Source organism: Indicator indicator, chromosome 24 (assembly GCF_027791375.1).
Source record: "Indicator indicator isolate 239-I01 chromosome 24, UM_Iind_1.1, whole genome shotgun sequence".
NCBI lineage: Eukaryota > Metazoa > Chordata > Aves > Piciformes > Indicatoridae > Indicator > Indicator indicator.
In genome coordinates, this window is record NC_072033.1 from 1421667 (window position 1) to 1444714 (window position 23048).

General features: G+C 55.1%; 2 protein-coding genes across 2 annotated transcripts in view; both read left to right on the forward strand.

The window, feature by feature from the left end:
* Window positions 1–9229, forward strand: part of LOC128975200 (ubiquinol-cytochrome-c reductase complex assembly factor 1) — a 59090-nt gene extending 49861 nt beyond the window's left edge. Inside the window, exons 8-10 of the mRNA XM_054392008.1 lie at window positions 1404–1481; window positions 2551–2664; window positions 9095–9229. Of these exons, the coding sequence (XP_054247983.1) occupies window positions 1404–1481; window positions 2551–2664; window positions 9095–9229 (327 nt within the window). The remainder of the gene's footprint in view (window positions 1–1403; window positions 1482–2550; window positions 2665–9094) is intronic.
* An 11601-nt stretch (window positions 9230–20830) lies between these two features.
* Window positions 20831–23048, forward strand: part of FAM83C (family with sequence similarity 83 member C) — a 33894-nt gene continuing 31676 nt past the window's right edge. Inside the window, exon 1 of the mRNA XM_054392073.1 lies at window positions 20831–21488. Coding sequence (XP_054248048.1) covers window positions 20940–21488 — 549 coding nt within the window. The 5' untranslated portion in view covers window positions 20831–20939. The remainder of the gene's footprint in view (window positions 21489–23048) is intronic.

Consider the following 23048-nt stretch of genomic DNA (forward strand, 5'->3'; position numbering starts at 1 on the left):
CAGACCAAGTGCAGAGTGCTGCACCTGGGCCAGAACAATCCTCACTGTCAGAACAGACTGGAGGAGGAAGTGAGAGAAAGCAGCCCTGTGGAAAAGGACCTGGAGGTGCTGGTGGGGGAGAAGCTGGCCAAGAGCAGGCAGTGTGAGCCTGCAGCACAGAAGGCCAATGTGAGCATCAACCATGTTCCTGTAAGGCTTGAGATGCATCCAGCTGCAGAGGCACTTCCCACTGAGACCTGCTGCTGAGTCAGTGGATGGGGAGGCAAGTGTTGATGAGTCCCTCCAGCACAAGAGATGACATCAGGTCTAACTGAGATGGAGACATCTCCATGAATGTCATCTCACTCTGAATTTGATTAAATACTGGCCAGGCTCGTGGAGAAGGCAAATCACAGCCTGGGCTGCAGCCAAAGCAGCACTGCCAGCAGAGCCAGAGAGGGGATTCTGCCACTTTGCTCTGCTGAGACCTCACCTGCAGGGCTGTGTGCAGCTCTGGAGCCTTCAGCACAGGAAGGACATGGACCTGATGGAGAGGGTCCAGAGGAGGCCAGGAAAATGCTCAGGGGGTTGGAGCAGCTCTGCTGTGAGGACAGACTGAGGGAGCTGGGGGTGTTCAGCCTGGAGAAGAGAAGGCTCCAGGGAGACCTTAGGAAGCCTTCCAGTACCTGAAGGAGGCTACAAGAAGGCTGCAGAGGGACTGCTCCCAAAGGCTGCAGGGACAGGACCAGGGGCAATGGCTTCAAACTAGAGCAGAGCAGATTGAGATTGGATGTGAGGAACAAGTTCTGCACCATGAGGGTGGTGGAACACTGCAACAGGTTGCCCAGGGAGGTGGTTGAGGCTCCATCCCTGGAGATCTTCAAGGTGAGGCTGGACAGGGCTCTGGGCAACCTGATCCAGGGGAGGATGTTCCTGCTGAGTGCAGGGGGTTGGACCTTTGGAGGTCCCTTCCAGCCCAGCCCATTCCATGATTCTCTATGGCAGCAACTGATCTGCAGCCAGCAGAACCAGTGTGGGGTTCTGGGAAGAGCATGGGGGGAAGGGTTGGGTTTTTTGGGGTTTGGGTTTTCAGATTTGATCTGGGGGCAGTTGATTGGCTGGGGTCTTTTTTGTAGGGAAAAATAAAGTGCCCTTCTTTTGTTTTTTTGGTGTTCTTCAAGGTGAGGCTGGACAGGGCTCTGGGCAACCTGATCCAGTGGAGGATGTCCCTGCTGAGTGCAGGAGGTTGGACTGGATGAGCTTTGGAGCTCCCCTCTCTAACCCAGACCATTCTGTGATTCTATGAACCTGACCCAGGGCAGCCAAGGCTCTGTTTCTTCCTTGCCTGCACAGACAGAAACTGCTCTTTTCCCATCAGCTCCTCCTTAAAGCCTGTACTAATGCTTTGCTCTTTTGTTTTTCAGATTAATTCTGTTGTTCTCAAGCAAGATATGAAAACTATGGTAGAAAATTTCTATGCAGCTCTCTTTGGATATGATGAGGTAAGAAGGACATTGTCATGCAGTAGACTGATTCATGACCACAATGTGCTCCAGAAGGGTGAAATGTTTGCCATGTGTCTTTGGAGATTGTTCCATATGGAATTATAGATTCATGGAATGGGTTGGCTTGGAAGGGACCTTAAAGCTCATCCAGCTCCAACCCCTGCCATGGGCAGGGACACCTCCCACCAGCACAGCTTGCTCAAGGCCTCATCCAGCCTGGCCTTCAGCACCTCCAGGGAGGGCACAGCCACAGCCTCCCTGGGCAACCTGTGCCAGTCTCTCCCCAGCCTCACTCTCAACAATTTCTTCCTCCTCTCCACTCTCAGTCTCCCCTCTCCCAGCTCAAAGCCACTCTCCCTCATCCTGGCACTGCCAGCCCTTGTCCCAAGTCCCTCCCCAGCTCTCCTGGAGCCCTCAGGTCCTGGAAGGCTGCTCTGAGGTCTCCCTGGAGCCTTCTCTTCTCCAGGCTCAACAGCCCCAACTCTCCCAGCCTGGCCCCACAGGGGAGGTTCTGCAGCCTCTGATCATCTCTGTGGCCTCCTCTGGAGCCTCTCCAGCAGCTCCAGGTCCTTCTTGTGCTGGGGCCCCAGAGCTGGAGGCAGTGCTGCAGGTGGGGTCTGAGCAGAGCAGAGCAGAGGGCAGAATCCCCTCCCTGTGCTGCTCTCTCCCTGCTCTGGATGCAGCTCAGCACTCAGCTGGCTCTGGGCTGCCAGGGACCAGTGCTGGCTCCTGGGGACTTTGTCACCACCTGACACCCCCAAGGCCTTCTCCTCAGCACTGCTCTCAGCCACTCCTCACCCAGCCTGGATTTGTGTTTGGTGATGCCCCTGCCCAGGTGCAGAACCTTGCCCTTGGCCTTGTTGAACTTCCTGAGGCTGGCGTGGACTCACCTCTCAATGCTGCCCAGGTCCCTCTGGATGCTTCTCTCCCCCCCAGAGTGCAGACTCCACCACACAGCTTGGTGCCATCCACAGCCCTGTGCAGGACAACGCTGCCAGCTGCTGAGGGATGTGGAGGTCTTGTGCTCAGAGGTGCAGTTCTTAATCTCCCTCTGTGCTTCCTTTAGGGAATCCTGTCTGATGACCACGTTCTGGCAGCAGCTCTTTGGAGGAACCTTTTCAACAGGAACTGTGAGGACCCTCGGCACCTGGAGCTCCTGGTGGAGTATGTCCGCAAGCAGGTACAGCACAGCTCCTGGGCAGCCTCTCTGCACCCTCCTGGGCACAGCAGCAAAGCTTGCCTTTTCTTGCAGCAGAGTTTGACTCAGTCCTCCTCACCAACAGAATGGACTTCTCCAGTCAGTCATTCCTTTTAAGAAGGAAAAAGGTCAAAATACAAAAGCTGGCTGATCCTCGTTGAGCAGGGGAGTGCTGTGGGCAGGTCTGGAGCCCTCAGCACAGGAAGGACATGGACCTGATGGAGAGGGGCCAGAGGAGGCCACAAAAATGCTCAGGGGGTTGGAATAGCTCTGCTATGAGGCCAGGCTGAGGGAGCTGGGGGTGTGCAGCCTGGAGAAGGCTCCAAGGAGACCTTAGAGCAGCTTCCAGTACCTGAAGGAGGCTACAAGAAGGCTGCAGAGGGACTGCTCCCAAAGGCCTGCAGGGACAGGACCAGGGGCAATGGCTTCAAACTAGAGCAGAGCAGATTGAGATTGGATGTGAGGAACAAGTTCTGCACCAGGAGGGTGGTGGAACACTGCAACAGGTTGCCCAGGGAGGTGGTTGAGGTCCCATCCCTGGAGATCTTCAAGGTGAGGCTGGACAGGGCTGTGGGCAACCTGATCCAGGGGAGGATGTCCCTGCTGAGTGCAGGGGGTTGGACTGGATGAGCTTTGGAGCTCCCTTCCAGCCTGGACCATTCTGTGACTCTAAATGCTGCAGAGTTCAGGAAGTGTTGGGAGCAATCCTGCTCATGGTTTTTGGACAGGGACTTGGTGAAATGGGCTGCAGCTTGTTGTAGAATTGTACTGCATGGGGCAGAGTTGAGATCCTCTTCATTTAGATTGGATGTGAGGAACAAGTTCTGCACCAGGAGGGTGGTGGAACACTGCAACAGGTTGCCCAGGGAGGTGGTTGAGGCTCCAGGTGCCTGGAGCTGTTCAAGGTGAGGCTGGACAGGGCTCTGGGCAACCTGATCCAGGGGAGGATGTCCCTGCTGAGTGCAGGGGGTTGGACTGGATGCCCTTTGGAGCTCCCTTCCAACCCAGAGCACTCTGTGAGTGTGTGAAGTGGCAGCAGTCAGCTGGCAGAGGCCACACAGCCCTTGCTAGGCCAGGCAGCAGAGTGGGCAGATGGAGACCCCCAGGGCTGTGCTGGGACAGTAACCACAGCCACAAAGGCAGTGTGGGCATTAGCTGAGGGCACCAGGAGGTTGGGTGGTCTGTGGCAGGGACAAGGCTTCACATCTGTGTTGAGAAGCCTGACCAGGACCTGGATCTTGAAGGCTTCTCCTCCCTACTCAGGCAAGTGAGCAGGAAGGGCACTGCTCAGAGCTGCAGAGGATGCTGGAGCAGTGGGAGAAGAAGACAGAGGCAGAAGGGGAGCATGGAAAGACCATTTTGTGGCACTGGAACAGTACACAGGACAGAAAGTCTCCTGATGAGCTTTGTGGGAAAGAATTAAAAGCTGCTGGGTTTTGTTCCAGAAGTATTTCTGTCTCTTTCAGTTAATACCTGGAGGAAACAACACCAAGTAGTGAGTCAGGTTCCTAGGTGCTCTTGCAGCCCAGAAGGCCAATCACAGCCTGGGCTGCATCAGCAGGAGTGTGACCAGCAGGTTGAGGGAGGTGATTCTGCCCCTCTGCTCTGCTCTGCTCTGCTCTGTTCTGCTCGGGCCCCACCTGGAATACTCTGTCCAGCTCTGGAGCCCCCAAGCAGAAGAAGGACCTGGAGCTGCTGGAGCAGGACCAGAGGAGGCCACCAAGGTGATCAGAGGGCTGGAGAACCTCCCCTGTGGGGCCAGGCTGGGAGAGTTGGGGCTGTTCAGCCTGGAGAAGAGCAGGCTCCAGGGAGACCTTACAGTGGCATTTAAATATCTGAAGGGGCTCCAGGAGAGCTGGAGAGAGACTTTTGACAAGAGCTGGGAGTGGCAGGATGAGGGACAGTGGCTTGAAACTGGAACAGGGTGGATTTAGATTGGACATGGGGAGGAATTTCACACACAGGAACACTGGAACAGGTTGCCCAGAAAAGATCTGGTGAAGGTCCCATCCCTGGAGGTGCTCAAGGTCAAACTTGCTGTGGCCCTGGGCAGCCTGCTCCAGTTGGAGATGTCCCTTTGAGGGTCCCTCCCAACCCACTGCATTCTGTGATTCCATGAAACATTGGTACCATAGCATCCAGGACAGGAGAGGGGTGGGAGAGGTTCTGGAGGAAGAGTGTGGGCAGGGAGTTGAAGACCCCAGACCTCCACAACAGCCTTCTCTGTGATGTTTCCAGTGCTGTATGCAGCCCCAGCTGCAGGTCAGGGGGGAGTGTTCCAGTGTGTGTGTGCCAGAATGCCATGGAAGTGGAGGGCTGGGATTTGTCAGGGCCTGAGGACACTTGGAATGCTGGGGGGCTTCACAGGAGGGACACATTTGGCTTCATGCTTGAGGTCACTGATGTTAGGAGGCTGTAGGCAAGTGTAGAAGTGAAGGGTGTCAGGGAGCAGAGGTGTAGGGAAAGGATGAGGCTGGGGAGAATCTGCTGCACTCCTGTGTGTGCAAGCAGAGGGCAGGGCAGAAGCTGGCTGTGCTAGGTGAGGAAGCAGGGAACACACAGAGAAGGGCTGCATGTGGGGAGGAACCTGGGGAGGAACCAGCACAGCTCCTGTGAAGCCAGCTCTGAAGTGGTGCCCTTGAGAGGAGCAGTCCCAGCCCCAAGGCATGTTGCTGAGCTCCAAGCTGTCTGTTGGGGCTGAGGCCTGGAGGCCATGGCTGTGTCAGCAACATCCCAGCTCTGCACTCTGGAGTGCCTCAGAAAATAAATCACATTCTCAGCACTACAAAGGCAGGGTTGGGGGATCCAGGAGTGTTGCCATGCCACTTCTGAAATCCATGGACCCTCCTGATCTGGGATCCTGTGTGTGGTTTGGATTCTCAGCAGCAAGGAAGATGAGGAAGGCTCAGGGAAGAGCAGTAAGGATGGCACAAACCAGCTCTTTGCTAGCAGTGGGGAGGATTGCTGGAGAACCACAGAACTGCTTGGGCTGGCAAAAGCCCTCCAAGGACATCCAGTCCTACATCAACCCAACCCCACCATGGCCCCAGGTGCCATGGCCACACCTTGCTGGAACACCTCCAGGGATGGGGACTCCACCACCTCCCTGGGCAGCCTGTTCCTAATCCCTGACCACTCTTGGCAGCAAAAAAATTTTTCCTCATCTCCAACCTAAGTCTCCCCTGGCACAATTTCAGGCCATTGCCTCTCCTTTTGTCACCTGAGACTAGGGAGAGCAGACCAACCCCTGCCTGGCTCCAACCTTCTTTCAGGAGGAGAGGAAAAATCCTCAGCAATGAGGCTCATTTCACACAGAGGGATGGTGAAGGCCTTCCAGCAGGTCTGTCCAGGAAGGGCACACTAAGGGCTTCTGGGGTTCAGACCAGCCATCAGCTTTCAAACTGCAGCCTGGGAGCAGGGCAGTGTGGTCCCTGCAAAGGGCTTCCACCCACAGAGCAGCCTCAGCTCCAGTCAGCAGCTCCTGACAGCAAACTCTGTGCAGTTCTTCTAGCTTGGGAACTGGAGGTACCAACCTGATTTGAGTCACTTCCCTACATCCTTGGAGAGGACAGCCCTGGGAAATCTTGAAGGCATGTCAGAAGTGAGCAAGAACTCTCCACTGATACAAGAACTTGGGGACTTGGTGTTGCCACAAGTGGTTTGGCATCCTCCAGCAGGGCTAGGGAGGTTCTCCTCCCTCTCTGCTCTGCCCTGCTGAGACCACAGCTGCAATCCTGTGTCCAGTTTGGGGCTCCCCAGTTCCAGAGAGACAGAGACCTGCTGGAGAGAGTCCAAGGGAGAGCCAGGAGGATGATTTGGGGACTTGAGCATCTCCCCTGTGAAGAGAGCCTGAGAGCCCTGGGGGTGGTTAGTGTGGAGAGGAGAAGGCTGAGAGGGATCTGATCAATGTCTCTCAATAGCTGAGGGGTGGGTGTCAAGGGGAGGGGGCCAGGCTCTTTTGGGTGGTGCACAGTGATAAGCCAAGGAGCAATGGAGACAAACTTGAACAGAGAAGGTTTCAGCTCAACATGAGGAGAAACTTCTGTACAGTGAGGGTGCTGGAGGCCTGGAGCAGGCTCCCCAGAGAGGTTGTGGAGTCTCCTCTGGACACATTCAAAACCCTCCTGGATGCATTCCTGTGCAGACTCCCCTGGGTGACCCTGCTCTGGCAGGGGGGTTGGTCTCAATGATCTCTGGAGGTCCCTTCCAGCCTCTGATGTTCTGTGATCCTGCAGGTGCCCCTGGGTGCTTGGCCAAGCCACTGGCAAGGTTTATAGCAGAGAGGTCTGGCCAGGGCTGTTCAATGCAGAACACCTTCTTCAGGCTTAGAATTGCTGAGCACATTTTGAGAGAGGGAGGGGAAATAAATCAGGCCAAAGAGCATTGTCTGCATGTGCTGTGTTTCCCTCCTCCCAGGGAAGATGCTGCTGACTGTCAGAAGCCCTAACCCTAACCCTAACCCTGTCAGAAGCAGGCTGGTTTTGGTCAGACCCTCTGTGGCCATTGCTGTATTCCTTCCTCTGCCCAGGAGCTCCTTGTCAGGTAATGACAGAACTGTCAGGGCTGGAAGGGAGCTCAAGGGTCACCCAGCTCCAACCCCCTGCCATGGGCAGGGACACCTCACACCACAGCAGGTTGCTCACAGCCACATCCAGCCTGGCTGCAAAAACCTCCAGGGATGAGGCTTCCACCACCTCCCTGGGCAACCTCTGCCAGGCTCTCACCACCCTCATGGGGAACAACTTCTTCCTGACATCCAATCTCAATCTCCCCACTTCTAGTTTTGCTCCATCCCCCCCAGTCCTATCACTACTTGATAGCCTAAAAAGTCCCTCCCCAGCTTCCTTGGAGCCCCCTTCAGATCCTGGAAGGCCACAAGAAGGTCTCCTGGGAGCCTTCTCCTCTCCACACTGCACAACCCCAACTCTCTCAGGCTGTCTCCAGAGCAGAGCAGCTCCAGCCCTCTGCTCCTCCTCATGGCCCTTCTCTGGACACCTTCCAGCACCTCCAGATCCTTCCTGGAACAGAGGCTCCAGACCTGGACCCAGAGCTCCAGGTGTGGTCTGAGCAGAGTGGAGCAGAGGGGGAGAATCCCCTCCCTGGCCCTGCTGGCCACACTTCTCCTGCTGCAGCCCAGGCTCTGCTTGGCTCTCTGGGCTGCAAGTGCTCACTGCTGGCTCCTGCTGAGCTTCTCCTCCCCCAGCACCCCCAAGGCCTTTTCTTCAGGGCTGCTCTCAAGCCAGCCTGGGGACTATTTCCCTGGGCAGACCTCCTACCAAGCTGGTTCTTGGGCTTCCTGAGCCAGGGTGGTGCTTTCTCTTTTACTGACCTTTGATGGACCTTTTTTTTTTGTCTTCCTCTGGGTGTTTTCAGTGTCCTGTGGCAGCAGCTTACCTCTGGGTTGTGTGACAAGAGGTTTCCTCTTTCACTTACACTGCACCTTGAACTTTCCTTTAAAGCCTTTCTTGTACTGCAGCAATGAAGGCTCACTCCCTGTTCCTCTCAGCTTATATTACAGAGCTCAGGTGCTCCCTGCTGGGCAGCCTTTTTTTTCTGGAGTGAAGAGCCTTGGTCTGTGTGAAAGGCCTTTGATGAGAGCACTGCATGTGGATGGTGGAGCCAGCAGTGTGTCATCTGACTGCAGTGCCAGGCACATCCACTGACTCATGCTTGCCTGGCTCCTCGGTGTCCAGGGCAGGCATTAGCTGAGGTGTTAGCAGGAGGCCTTACACAGTTAAGTTGAGTGGATCTGCAGATCCTTATCTCCCAGCCTTGCCATGACTGCTGCATGATTCCCCTTCTTTGGTCTGTGTCACTCAGCTGGCAAAGCAAACTGACACCTCCCTGTCCTGCTCCCTGTCAGCATAGCTCTTGAGGAGCTTGGTTCACAGAATGGGTTGGGTTGGAAGGGACCTTAAAGCTCATCCAGCTCCAACCCCTGCCATGGGCAGGGACACCTCCCACCAGCACAGCTTGCTCAAGGCCTCATCCAGCCTGGCCTTGAACATCTCCAGGGAGGGCACAGCCACAGCCTCCCTGGGCAACCTGTGCCAGTCTCTCCCCACCCTCACTCTCAACAATTTCTTCCTCCTCTCCACTCTCAGTCTCCCCTCTCCCAGCTCAAAGCCATTGTCCCTCATCCTGCCACTCCCAGCCCTTGTCCCAAGTCCCTCCCCTGCTCTCCTGGAGCCCTTCAAGTACTGAAAGGCTGCTCTGAGGTCTCCCTGGAGCCTTCTCCAGGCTGCACAGCCCCAACTCTCCCAGCCTGGCCCCACAGGGGAGGTTCTCCAGTGTCTCCCCAGCCTCAGAGAATTTTTTCCTACTGTCCAGCCTGGATCTACCCTGCTGTGATTCCCACCCTGGGTGGGTGGTGGGCACCTTGCACTAACCCCTGAGCCCCCTGTGGTTGCAGGTGCAGCACCTGGACGCCCTGAGCGGGGAGGACCTGCTGCTGACCGGGGAGGTGAGCTGGCGGCCGCTGGTGGAGGACGACGCCCGCAGCATCCTCAAGCCTCTCTCCCCTGTTTACAACGATGAAGGACTCTGACAGCTCCAGGCCCGGACCTTCCCATCAGGCTGGGTCACACCAGCTTGGGAAGCAGGCCTCAAACTGAACTGGGCTGGGGCTGGGTGGGTGGGGAAGGTAACAGGAAGGAGAACCTGCTGCTGAAAAGGAAAGAGTGAACTGGCTCTGCTGTCCCTGGTGCCTGGGTGGCAGAGGGCACAGCCACACTCTCCTGCATACTTACCTGCACACCAGTGGTAGTTAAGAACCTCTCTGCTTTTTGTGGCACTGAGTGACAGCCCTGCCTTCTGTCTCTAGCAAAGCAGGTGTTTTACCATCACTCACTCAGCTCAAGAAGACATTTCTGCCCTTTGCCTCACGTGGAGGGTGGCTGCAGAGAGGTCCAGCAGTGGCTCTCTGCCTGGCTGGAATGCAGACTGAGCTTTGCACATCAAAGCCTGCTCTGGAGATGGGGTGGTCCACACCTGCTTTAGTGAGGTTAAGAATTGCTTTAAGAGGTTCTGAAGGGTTCTGTGAAAATCCTTTTCAGGAACTCCCTGCTCTGTTGCACAAGGATAGGAGAATGCAGAGAATAATTCTTGGGCCCCAGTCATCCTCTGTGACCTTGGGCATCCAAAATGCAGCCAGGCTGTCACTGAAAGCTGTCTCACAGTCCTTGGGCTTTCAGTCTGCCTTGCTGACATTTCCAGATTCTCTTCAGAGCTGTGGTCCAAGAATTTCCTTCTGAAAAGAAATCTCTCTTTCTGTCTGTGCCTCTTAATGGGACAGGATTCTGCTGTCCTCCATCCCCCAAAACAGTGGTCCAGGGCTTTTTGACAAGACCTAGCAACTTCCCCCCCCACAGTGAAAACCTGATCTGGCTGTGCAGGCAAATGAGGCCAAGATAGTAATTACAGGAGCAAGAGCTGCACTGATGAGATCAGCAGAGGCTGAGGTGTGCTGTGTAGGTGGATGGTTCCCTAGGCTGTTTCCAGGTCAGTGACAAAAACAGTTTTCATTTCTCTCCTGTCTCAAACCCTAGTCAATAATAAAAGTCAGTCTGGGTGAAATGGATGTGGTTTGTGTTTTCTTGGTTTGGGAGTGCTTTTGAGAGCAGTAAACCACCTAAGAGGAAGGCTTAGTGGAATAAAAGTGTTAAAAATTGAAGATGATCATCCTCAAATTGTGACACTGATCCTTCAGTTGTGACACTGATCCTTCAGTTGTGACATTCATCCTTCATTTGTGACAGTGATAGAATCATGGAATCACAGAACTGTCAGGGTTGGAAGGGACCTCAAGGCTCAGCCAGCTCCAACCCCCCTGCCATGGGCAGGGACACCTCACACCACAGCAGGTTGCTCACAGCCACATCCAGCCTGGCTGCAAAACCCTCCAGGGATGAGGCTTCCACCACCTCCCTGGGCAACCTCTGCCAGGCTCTCACCACCCTCATGGGGAACAACTTCTTCCTAACATCCAATCTGAATCTCCCCACTTCCAGTTTTGCTCCATTCCCTCCGTGACAGCCTAAAAAGTCCCACCCCAGCTTTCTTGTAGCCCTCTTCAGATGATGGAAAGCTCTGAAAGAAGTTTAGTCAGTCAAAAACTGTTAAGCCTGAGCTTGCAGTGAGGTGCTGTAGAAACAGAATCAGTGTCTTAGTGTCTCAGCAGCCTCATGGGGAAGAACTTCTTCCTAAAGTCTAATCTCAATCTCCCCTCCTCTAGCTTGGATCCTTATGAGAAAAGTAACTTCAGAAGGAGGAACAGCCACAGGCAGGCACAGCCACAGCCACACTGCTGCCAGATGCAGGATTCACAAAGTAAGGAGCAGTGTCACAAACTAAGGATCATTGTCACAAAGCGAGTGAGTGATAGGACTGGGAGGAACGGAGCTGGATGAGCCTTGAGGTCCCTTCCAGCCCTAACACTTCTGTGATTCTGGGCAGTGTTTGACCTCCCCTCTGTGTGTGAAGAGCAGTGGGATGCAGACCAGAAGCTCCCAAAGCCTGGCTTGGTTTTTTTTTGAAGAGGAACTCTTCACCTAGGGAACCTTCTGTGTAGAAAACAACAAAAGAAGCCATTTGTTGTGTTGGGCTTTTCTTCTGTGGGGTTGGGTTTTCTTTTTTCCTTCCCCAGGCTAACTTCCTCAGTTTACCTTGTTATAAAATGAGTCATGTAAAGAGCCCCTCTATGTGTGAAGTGTATCCCTCCTCTGTGCAAACATTTCAGGCCAAACAACTTTGCTTGCAGTTTATTTCAGATGCTTTTTGTTGAAAGCTGAGCTAAGCAGGGGGAAAAAAAAAAGAAAGAAAAGAAAAACCCTCTTATGTGTGAAGTATTATACAGTGTGTGTGAGATAATAACACCTTGTAATTCATTACAGCTGCCTTCTATTTACATAAAAGAAGGCTGAGCTGGGGGAGGAATTTGCTGATTAATTTATTTTTAATGAGAATGAAGTATATACCAAGTACCAAAATAAACTTTGCTTTGTGTATCTTACTGCTTCTGAAATAGTTGGAAAAATTAATGGGAGATATTTTGGCTCAAAGCTCCCTGCATTAATTCATACACAAAGCAGTGGCTGAAGCTTTAACCCCTTTCCTGCCAGCTGAGTTCAACCTGCCCTCCTCTTCTCCCTGCCATGGGAACTCAGGGCTGGGAGTACCCCACCAGCCAGGCTGGTGCTGGGTAGGAAGTCAGAGGATGTGTGGTGTCTGTGGTGCTGATGTCACAGCTCACAGGATGTGAGGGGTTGGAAGGGACCTCTGGAGAGCTTCAGTCCAAGCCCCTGCCAGAGCAGGAGCACAGAATCCAGCACAGGTCACACAGGAACACATCCAGACAGGGCTGCAAAGGCTCCACAGAAGGAGACTCCACAACCTCTCTGGGCAGCCTGCTCCAGGGCTCTGGCACCCTCACAGTGCAGAAGTTCCTCCTCATGTTGAGCTGGAACCTCCTGTGCTGCAGTTTCCATCCATTGCCCCTGGTCCTATCCCAGGGTGCAGCTGAGCAGAGCCTGTCCCTGTCCCTTCCTTCCTGACCCCCAGCCCTCAGCTATTGATAGACATTGATCAGATCCCTCTCAGCCTTCTCCTCTCCAGACTGAACACCCCCAGGGCTCTCAGCCTCTCCTCCCCAGGCAGTGCTCCAGTCCCTTCAGCATCCTCACTGTGATGTGAAGCCATCAGGGCAGTAGAATTCATGGGAGTAGGAGCCTGGAGGTGACAATGCCTTTGTCTTGGGACTAGGGGACAGCTCTGGGGACAGACTGAACCCTTTCCTATGTGTATGGGCAGGAGGCTCCAGAAGCCAGAGTGCCAGGTTGTGGTGGCTGCCATCTGGTTTGTCCCTTCTGGTGGCTGTGAGGAGGAAGCTGTGTGCTCGTGGCTGCTTGTTCCATGAAGTGCTTCAGCAGCCTGCTGCTGTGGGGCTGAGCCAGCACTCAGGGTGTGTTTTGGACAGAAGTGTGTGGGGCCTGGGAAGAGAATAAGGCAGAAACTGTCTGTGGATGAAAAGGGGACTCTGTTAGGAAGAACACACTGCAGACTGCAGAGGAGGAGAGGAGATTTGACTTTCCAGCCAGGTCTGGTTGCAGAATATGACCCCTCTTGCTCTGGGAGGTGTGTGCTGAGGCTGGGAATGTGCCATTGCCAACAGCTTGTGGATAAAGTCACCTCTGCAGCCAGAGCTGAGAGTCCTTCACACACAGGATGGCAGGGCCTGGCAGGGACCTCTGGGGATGGAGCCCAACCCCCCTGCCAGGGCAGGGTCACCCAGGGCAGGATGCAGAGGAACACAGCCAGGTGGGTTGGGAATGACTCCAGAGATGGAGACTCCAGCACCTCTCTGGGCAGCCTGCTGCAGGCCTCCACCACCCTTAAATTACAGAAGTTCCTCCTCATGTTTAGATGTTCAAATTTGTGTCCATTGCCCCTTGTGCTGTCACTGGGCACCCCTGCAAAAAGCCTGGTGCCATGCTCCTGAGTATTGATCAGCATTGATCAGATCCCCCTCAGGCTGCTCTTCTCCAGGCTGTACTCTCTCAGCCTTTGCCCACCAGAGCTGTTCCAGTCCCCTCAGCAGCTCTGCAGCCCTTTGCTGTGCCCTCTCCAGCAGTTCCCTGTCCTTCCTGAACTGAGGAGCCCAGAACTGGACACAATACTCGAGGTGCAATTTCACCAGGGCAGAGCAGAGAGGCAGGAGAACCTCCCTCAACCACTGGCCACCCTCCTCTTCATGCACCCCAGGATGCCCTTCTTGGCCACCAGGGCACATTGCTGCTCCTGGGCATCCTGCTGTCCCCCAGCACTCCCAGAGTGCTTTCTCCACAGAGCTGCTTCCCAGCAGGAAGGTCCTGCTTCCCAGCTGGTCACCTCTCAGCTGTGCTGCAGCAGGAGGTTGTTCCTCCCCAGGTGCAGGGTGGTGCAATGCCTGTGGTGCACCAACCCAAGGCTTGTGGCACAGCAGTTCTGGGCAAGGCAGGGCAGAGTCACAGCCATGTGTTTTAGGGTGGTCACTGATGGCCAAGGCATTGCTGCTCTCTGCTTTTAGTTGGGGAAAGTGGATTTGCACTCCAGTGTCCAAGAGCCACCCTGTGATCCACTCTATTTCCACATTCTACTTCCATACAAAAATAAAAGTGTCCATGAGAGTGATCAGAGCACTGGCAGCCCTCTGCCATGTGAGGAAGGGCTGAGAGCTGAGGTTGTTCAGCCTGCAGAAGAGAAGGCTCAGGGCAGACCTCATCACCATGGAGCAGGACATAAAGGGAGGCTGCCAGGAGGAGGGAGACTCCCTTTTGACAAGGAGTGCCATGGACAAGACAAGAGGTGATGGGGACAAGTTACTGCTGGGGATATTCCCATGGCACTCCAGGAGAAAAGGCTTCCCCCTGAGCACAGTCAGACACTGGAATCATCTCCCAAGGCAAGCAGTGGAGTGCCCTGCACTGGGCAGTGTGAAGGCTCAGCTGGGCAGGGTGCTGAGCAGCTCAGTTCAGCTCTGCTGTCATCTAGAGAGGTTGGAGGAGGTGATCTTGGGGGTCCCTTCCCACCTGGCACTCTGGGATTCTGTGATTCCAAAACCCTGCAGAGATCCTCCTTCAGCAATTCAAATCTCCCCAGGCCTGGTGCAGGCTGCTTGCAGTACTCCTGTGGGCTCAGTTGAATCCTGAGCATGTGCCAGAGGTCTGCTGCAGCTCTGCTTGAGGGCTTGGGGAATTTGCTGATCCTCTCTACAGATCTGCTGAGCACTGCTCAGAATCATGCAACCACAGACTCACAGATTGGGTTGGAAGGGACCCTCAGAGGTCATCTTGGCCATTTCCTCTCCTTCTATCCCTTGATCCTAGGGAGCAGAGCCCAACCCCCCCCTGGCTCCAGCCTCCTCTCAGGAGCTGCAGAGAGCAATGAGGTCTCCCTCAGCCTCCTCTTCCCCACACTGAATACCCCCAGCTCCCTCAGCTGCTCCTCCCCAGCCCTCTTCTCCAGACCCTTCCCCAGCTTTGTTGCCCTTCTCTGGACCTGCTCCAGCCTCTCAATGTCCTTCCTGGAGTGAGGAGCCCAGAACTGAACCCAGGATTTGAGCTGTGGCTTCCCCAGTGCTGAGTTTCAGGGTCACCATCCCTGCCCTGCTGCTGCTGCCCACACCATTGCTGCTCCAGGCCAGGCTGTTGGTGCCCTTCTTGCCCACCTGGGCACAGCCTGGCTCCTGTTCAGCTGCTGTCAACCAGCACCCACAGGTCCTTTTCTGCTGGGCACTTTCTCAGGGCCACTCTGCCCCAAGCCTGGAGCCTTCATGTGGTGGTTGTGGCCCAAATGCAGGACCCAGCACTTGGCTAATCTGCTCAACTTTGTCTGATCTCTGTTGTCTTCTCCTACAGAAACTCTAACTGAGGCTTTTTTCTCCTTCCTCTGCAAGAGGCTGTGCCAAACCTGTGTCCTGTTCCTTCTGCTGAGCAAGGCTGCAATTCTTGACTGTGCTCTTGTGCCTTGAACATCTCTTCCAGCAGTTTGGGTGATGGTGATGGTCCTTCTGGCACCCTGTGCCATGCCTTGGAGAGCAACATCTCCATCCCTTTGGCATTCTGTGTCTGCACAGCCTGGCCCTCAGTGCTGTCTGTCTTTTCCTGATGGTCAGAGAAGTCAAGGAGAGGGGCAGGGCTTACACAGGAGCCTGGGGAAGCTGGCAAGGACATAGGAGAGAGCCAGAGGCTCAATGGCAGTGAGGGGCAGGCTTAGAGGGCTGTGCATCCTCTGCCTACAAAGGGAGCATCACTCACTGCTGCTGGCCTCCTGCACTATGCTGGGGGAGCTGCATGTTGATAGAATCGATGCACAGAATGCTTTAGGTTGGAAGGGACCTTGGAGATCATCCAGCTCCAGCCTCCACACCATGGGCAGGGACACCTCCCACCAGCACAGCTTGCTCCAGGCCTCATCCAGCCTGGCCCTGAACACCTCCAGGAAGGGGACATCCACAGCCTCCCTGGGCAACCTGTGCCAGTCTGTCCTCACCCTCACTGGATAGAGTTTTTTTTCTAATCTCTGGTCTAAGTTTACCCTCCTGAAGCATAAATCTCTTCCCCCTTTTCTTATCACAGCAAGCCTTTGTAAGAAGTCCCTTCCCAAGACCTTGTCATTCCCTCAAAGAACTACAGATCACATCCCAGATCGTTCCTGGACTGTGGCTCCTGTTGCAGTCTGGTGCAGGAAGGGCCCAGGCTGCTCATGGAATCCCAGTCCCATGCTCCTTCCCTGAGCCCTCTGGTGAGCTTTTGTCTGAACCACTGCCCCTTCTTCAGGCTTTCAGAGCTGTCCTGTGTATCCTACCAGAGCTCCTCCTGAAGTTGCTGAACGTGTTGAGGGAGAACTTGTTTTGCTTACAGCCATTCAACCTGCCTGGCAGCTTGCTCTGCTCCTCTGTGGGACAGGATTGATCCTTCTGCTGGCAGTGCAGAGCAGGAGCTCACATGAGCACCAGTCCACCTTCTGTTCCATTTCAGTGGCTGCTCAGGGTGCTGGAGGCAGCCAGGGAGCTGGAGCCAAGTGTCAAGGATCTGACTGAGGGCCCTGGGGCAGGCTAAGTGTAGAGCAGCAATGTCCTTGTCCTCTGTCCTGTTCTCATGGTCCTGTGCAGGTGTGACCATGTAGGAGGACTCTGCAACCAGCTGCTGAGGCTGGATCCTGTTGGTGTGCTCCTGCAGCTCTCCCAGGAGGGAAGAGCTCCTTCAGAACTCCTTAGGAAGCAAGGAGCCTTGCACAGGCAAAGCCTTCATTATGTCACTGACTAAAAGACTGAGCTGGGCTCCCTCATTCCTCATGCAGCCTGCAGGGCTGCTCCACATCCTGTCGGCACCAGGCAGCTCAGGGGGGGTTGCTCATTGTCCCACATCCTCTCCTTCATGCCCTCTTCCTGCCAGGACCTGGAACCCACTGGCCCAGCTTTATTCCTGCCTATTTCCCTTGGGAGGGGAGAAGGAAGAGGGTCTGAAAGTGTTTTTTCACTTGCTCAGTACAGGGCAGCAGCCTGGGGGAGAGGCCCTCTGGGCTCCTGCTCATGACAGCTGTGAACTGACACCCTGAGGGGCTCAGGGATGGACCCTGAAGGGCCACCAGAGTGACTCTGTGGCCACACATTGGCTTCTCTGCATGGCACATGGGTGGTAGGGACCACAGGCTGCCAGCTGGGAAGAACTTACATGCAGGACACAGCACTGAGCAGGGAGCCAGCAGGAGACAGGGCTGCCTGCAACCCTTGCCAGCACCAGCAGTTAGAGCTGGGCTCTAGCTGGCAACTGGTGCTCAGTGCCCTCCTTCAGCTGAGGAGGTGCAAAGCTGCCTCTCCCCTGCTTTGGAAGAATCTGGAATGGAAACCATGAAGCAAGGATTTGTCTGCTGCCTCTGTTGTGTTTAGGAGGCTGATGCTGTACTGCTGCGCTCAGGAGCTCTGGGCCCTGATGTGCCTTTGTGGCACTTGGCTCTGGCTGTGGGTTCAGGGCTGAGACAAATCTCCATGGAGCAGCTAAAAGAAGGACTTCTCTCCCCTAGCTGCAGTTGCTGTTCACATCTGCTCAGTGGGATACCTCTAGCTAAGTGTGTCTGAGCACCCTGGTGGGGTTTTTTGGGGGGGATTTCAGCCTGGACTAGAGAAGGGCTGCTCATGATCCCAGCTGAGTGCTCTCCAAGAGCTGTGCTATCACCAAACAACTTGGCAGCCTCCCTTCCACTGCTGCTCAGAGAGGAAGCAGCAGGTCCAGTGTTTGGGAATCCCAGGAAGGGTGTTGGTGTGGTGAGCTCTGTGCTGGGTTGAGAATTCTCCCCAACATGAACTTTGCCAGCCCAGCTCATCTGGAAGCAGATGAAGCTTTATTTACAAGCACAGCTACACTCCCTAAGGAAATGCAATGAATATGTACCAAATATACAATCTTTACAGGGATTTACAATTGATAAACAGCACAAGAACCCCCTGGAAAACCAGGGGGGCTGCTAATAGCTTCCCCTTTCCTGCTCCCCCCTCCCTGTACATGCTAGAGGAGAGAGAAGAGCAGAAAGTTGCTTGTTAAGAAACTCAGCCACAAAAAACCAACACAGCCAAGGTCAGCAGAGCCAAGCAGAAGCCCAGGTTAGTATCTCCCAGAGTGAGGAAGCTGAAAAGAGAGAAAGGTAGTTTGCCTTACTAGCTTATGTTTGTTTTCTGTCCCAGGGGATTGCTCAGAACCTTTCTACACCCAGTGGTGACTGATTTCCATTCTACCACCTTCTGTTCAAGAGCTGTGGAAAATTTTCAAAGCACAGCCTGAAACTACCACAAGCTCCAAGAAGCCCTGCAGTGGAACACAAGGGTGGAGCCCTGCCTGCTGGTCCTGCCTGAGCCCAGGGGCACTGACTGGGCACTGGGACTTGATCTGTGCATGTAGGCAGAGGGAATGTTCCCCTTGTGTGAGCACACAACACTTGCAGCTGGTGTGATTCCCACCTCCTGTGCTGGCCAACCAGCCTGTGGAGCACCAGTTAGAGGCACTTGGCTCTCTGCTAGACAGCTGGGGCAGGATCTCCTCTCATCTGGTTTTCCCTGTCTCATGATAAACCTCTGTCACTGAGCTCTCCTTCTGCTCAGTGCAGAGAGCTAAGAGCTTTCATGGCACTTTTCATCTGACCTGTTCCAGATGTCTGCTGCAGGGTCCAGAAGCCTTTGCCTCTCCCCACCAGCCTGGCAAACTCAGCTGGAGGTGTTGACAGCTTCTGTGATTTCCTGTCCTGAGGTCCAGCCCTCTAAGCTCATCCAGTCCAACCAGCAACCTGAGACCACCATGGCCACCAAACCACATCCCCAGGTGCCATGGCCACACATTCCTGGAACCCCTCCAGGGATGGGGACTCCACCGCTTCCCTGGGCAGCCTGGGACAATCCCTGACCACTCTTGCAGCAAGGAAATCTTTCCTCCTCTCCAACCTAACTCTCCCCAGGACAATTTCAGGTCATTTCCTCTCCTTCTATCACCTGATCCTAGGGAGCAGAGCCCAACCCCCACCTGGCTCCAGCCTCCTCTCAGGGAGCTGCAGAGAGCAATGAGGTCTCCCTCAGCCTCCTCTGCTCCACACCAACCACCCCCAGCTCCCTCAGCTGCTCCTCCCCAGCCCTCTTCTCCAGACCCCTCCCCAGCTTTGTTGCCCTTCTCTGGCCCTCCTCCAGCCTCTCAATGTCCTTCTAGCGAGGACCCCAAAACTGAGCCCAGGATTCAAGGTGTGGCCTCACAAGTGCCCAGTCCAGGGGCAGGATCACTTCCCTCTTCCTGCTGGCCACACCATTGCTGCTCCAGGCCAGGATGCTGGTGGCCTTCTTGGCCACCTGAGCACATTGCTGTAGTCCATGGAGTCCCCTGTGGACATGATTCATCCCAGCTGACTTAGGACTTGGTCTCTGATTGTGCAGATTCCCACTGAGGCATGGCTGTCTCTCTCCATTGCCTATAGCTGCTGGAGTAGAAAGCAGGCACAGAGCTTTGAGATGGCTCCATTCAGCCTGGATGAGCAGGAGGGTAAGATCCTGTAGCTAAGGGACAGCTGATCAGATCAGCTCTCCAGCCAGTTCTTCACCCTCTGCTCAGCCTCTGTGAGTTTTAGTGAGCTGACCTGAGAGGGGAAGGTCCACATTGTGTGCCCCCTGAGCATGTTGTTCCCTGTCCTGCATTGAGTGCTGGGTGCTGTGCTCCTGACACAGCATTTCAAATCACAGATTGATGCCTGCATTGCTTATTCCTCCAAAAATAGTTCCCTGATGAATTGAGGAATCATCAAGGGAGGTGATTCTCCCCCTCTGCTCCACTCTGCTGAGACCACAGCTGGAGCTCTGTGTCCAGGTCTGGAGCCTCTGTTCCAGGAAGGATCTGGAGGTGCTGGAAGGTGTCCAGAGAAGGGCCATGAGGAGGAGCAGAGGGCTGGAGCTGCTCTGCTCTGGAGACAGCCTGAGAGAGTTGGGGTTGTGCAGTGTGGAGAGGAGAAGGCTCTCCAGGCCACCACAAGGATGTGGCCTTCCAGGATCTGAAGGGGCCTCAAGAAAGCTGGGGAGGGACTTTTGAGGGTGTCAGGGAGTGATAGGACTGGGGGGGATGGATCCAGGCTAGAGGAGGGGAGATTTAGATTAGACATTAGGAAGAAGTTCTTCCCCATGAGTGTGGTGAGAGCCTGGCAGAGGTTGCCCAGGGAGGTGGTGGAAGCCTCATCCCTGGAGGTTTTTGCAGCCAGGCTGGATGTGGCTGTGAGCAACCTGCTGTGGTGTGAGGTGTCCCTGCCCATGGCAGGGGGTTGGAGCTGAATGAGCCTTGAAGCCCCTTCCAACCATGACAATTTCATGATTCTATGATTCTAAGCTGGAGTTCACTAAGCAGAAAGCAGACAGCATGTGGAGAGCATCAGCAGTGCCCCAGCACCAGGCTCAGCACTTTGCATGGCCCTTCCTTGAAGGATTTGCAGGGAGATGCTGGAAGCCTACCTGAGCTGGTGGCCTTTGGTATCTAATGGCATGAGCTGGGGGGAGGGGGTTGGATGATGACCTTTAGAGGTCCCTTCCAACCTGGGTGATTCTATGATTCCTGCTGTGCTTCACATGGACACTGGCACAGTGTGCCACCGAGAGAAGTGACATTTGGCTTTTCTGCCAGGTGCCAGTCCATCAGAAGCTGGGCTCCCAAGCAGGGCTGAGGAGGAGCATTAGCTCTGCTGTCTTGGCTGGGCCTGGCTACCCACTCGGGGTATTTGTTTTCCATCCTAACTGACACCAAGCAGCACGTTTGATTTGGAACAAACTTCAAGCAGCAACAAGTTTCAGCATCTGCATTTCCACTGTGAGCACAAGGAGGGACAAAACAGGTTCCAGCTTGCTTGGGCAAGGGAGGGGACTGCTCAGCAGAGAAGGAGAGGGCAGCACATGAATCAGAAGGAAAGGGAAGGAGCAGCTTGAGGAGCTGATCTCCCTCCCCTTGCACAAGGGACACCCCAAGCACCGAGTGTCAGGTGTGTGCCTGGGGATGCCAAGGGAGGGAGCTGAGCAAAGCCCCAGCTCCTCCCCCCCAGCGGGAGGCTGTACCTGGTGATTAACTCCCATGTGGAGGAGTGGAGCTCATGCTGAGTCCTGAAGGAACCTGTCGGGAGGAGCTCAGCAGTGCAAGAGGGGCAGAACCCCGAAGTTGGACAGAGGACTCAGCCAGCTGGAGAGGCGCTTCTCAGCATCCAGAGCCCCAGCTATGTTCAACTACCTAGCGGCAGAGGTGAGAGCCCAGGTGCACCGCAGCTATGGGGGCCAGCCAGGGGCGTCGGGGCCGCTGCGCAGCCGGCTGGAGCAGCTGAGGAAGCCCTGGTGGAGGGAGCCCAGCCCGCTGGTGCTGCAGCACAGCGAGACAGCCAGGCTGGCCGTCGACGCCTTCCTGGAGCAGGGGGAGCCTGGCTACCTGAGCGCCATCGCCGAGGAGCGGGAGCTGCCCTTCCTTTCTCTCCTGGACATGGAATATATGAGCCAGCAGAGGAGCCAAAGCCTCCTGGATCCCAGCGCAGCCAAAGAGGCTGACCCTGGGGATGCAGACGCCGGGGACAGGTCCTCCCTCGACTCCGAACTGACCTCTGGCACCTACTTTCCTCTCATGTCGGACGTGCACCCTCCAGAGCTGGAGCTGGGGTGGCCAGGGACACCTCTCTTCACGGTGTCAGGGCAGACCCAGGCCACTGTGATCTTCCAGAGGAACAGAGCCAACAGCATCAAGGATCTGCTGCGGGCGCTGCTCAGCCGGGCGCGCACGGTACGTACGCACTGCGCTCTGCACCGGGCGCCTGAGCCACACCACGCAGGTCCTGCTGGCTCTGCACCACCCGCCCCAGCCTCCTGATGGGCTCTAGCTAGCTGGCATGATGTGGGGGTTGCTTTCCCATTAGCAGACCTGTAACTGTTCCTGCTCCTCTCCTGCCCCGTGGGGTTTTGTGTCCTGCAAGCAGTGCCCACTCTTGAGGCTGTGCTTGCAGCTCTGCCGAGCACAGCACCAAAGCCTGGAGCAAAGTCCTGAAAGGAGGTTGGAGCCAGGTGGGGGTTGGGCTCTTCTTCCTAGGATCAGGTGCTAGGAAGAGAAGGAATGGCCTGAAAATGTGCCAGGGGAGAGTTAGGTTGGAGAGGAGGAAAAATGTCTTTGCTGCAAGAGTGGTCAGGGATTGGCACAGGCTGCCCAGGGAGGTGGTGGAGTCCCCACATCCCTGAAGGTGTTCCAGAAAGGTGTGGCCATGGCACTGGGGGATGTGGTTTAGTGGCTATGGTGGTCTTAGGTTGCTGGTTGGACTGGATGATCTTGGAGAGCTTTTCCAACCCAAACAATTCCCTGATCCTGTAAAGTGAGTGGCAGATCATGCAGTCAACATTTAGCTGTCCCCAGCCAGCAAGTGTGCCCCAGCCAGCAAGTGTGCCCCAGCCAGCCCTCTGCCAGGGAGCTTGCATGGCCACAGACTTTTTTCTCAAACCCTGGACATCACCTGAAGCAGGACTGGTGAGTTCCTGTGGGAGAACACAGGCCCTGAGTACATTTGTGGGCCTGCAGGTCCCTGCCTGTGGTTTGAGGTCAGTCAGAACACGTCACTGTGTCCTCTGAACATGAAGTCTGTGCTGAGCTGAGGATGAGGTGGGACCAGCCCATGGGCCCCACAGCACAGTGTCTGCTGGGTGGAGGTTGCCAGCCCTTGGATGCAATAAATCCTGGATGACTCCTGACTGTGCTTGCCTGCCAAGCACCACCCTGCCATCAATTTACTCACTCATTATGCTCCTCCTTGTTCCTGGTTCCTTTGCCTCTGCACTGTGTACTGAAGCAGCAGCTTGCACAGCTGCACCTCAGATGCTTTTCCAGCTTTCATTGCCTTTGTCCTCTGCTGGTTCTCCTCACCTGTTCCATCCATATTGATTTTTCTTTGGGAGTATTTCATTTCACCAGCTTGGGGATCTTGAGTAAGGCTTCAGTGCAAAGTTCACTGTTAGCCAGGCAGCTCACAGGGAATGTCTCTTATCACTCCATCAGTTTCTGATTTAAATGTACAGTCACTCCTCAACTTTATCACTGCCTGCTGCAGAAAGAGGGAGAGGGAATTGTTGCCTGGATTTCAGCTGTGCCTTCTATCATCACCTGCAGAGCTGAGCAAACAAAGTTGTGCTGCCCCCAGTACACAGCACTGAGGCCCTTCAGCAGCTCAGATTGCTGTGCACCATCACAGACCCACAGAGCATTGGAATTTGGGGGTGAGGTGAGGTAAATTGGCATCTTTTTGCCTTTTTTTACTCAGGAGGAGACCATTTTGCCACAGCTGCCCCTGCTCAGGTGTAA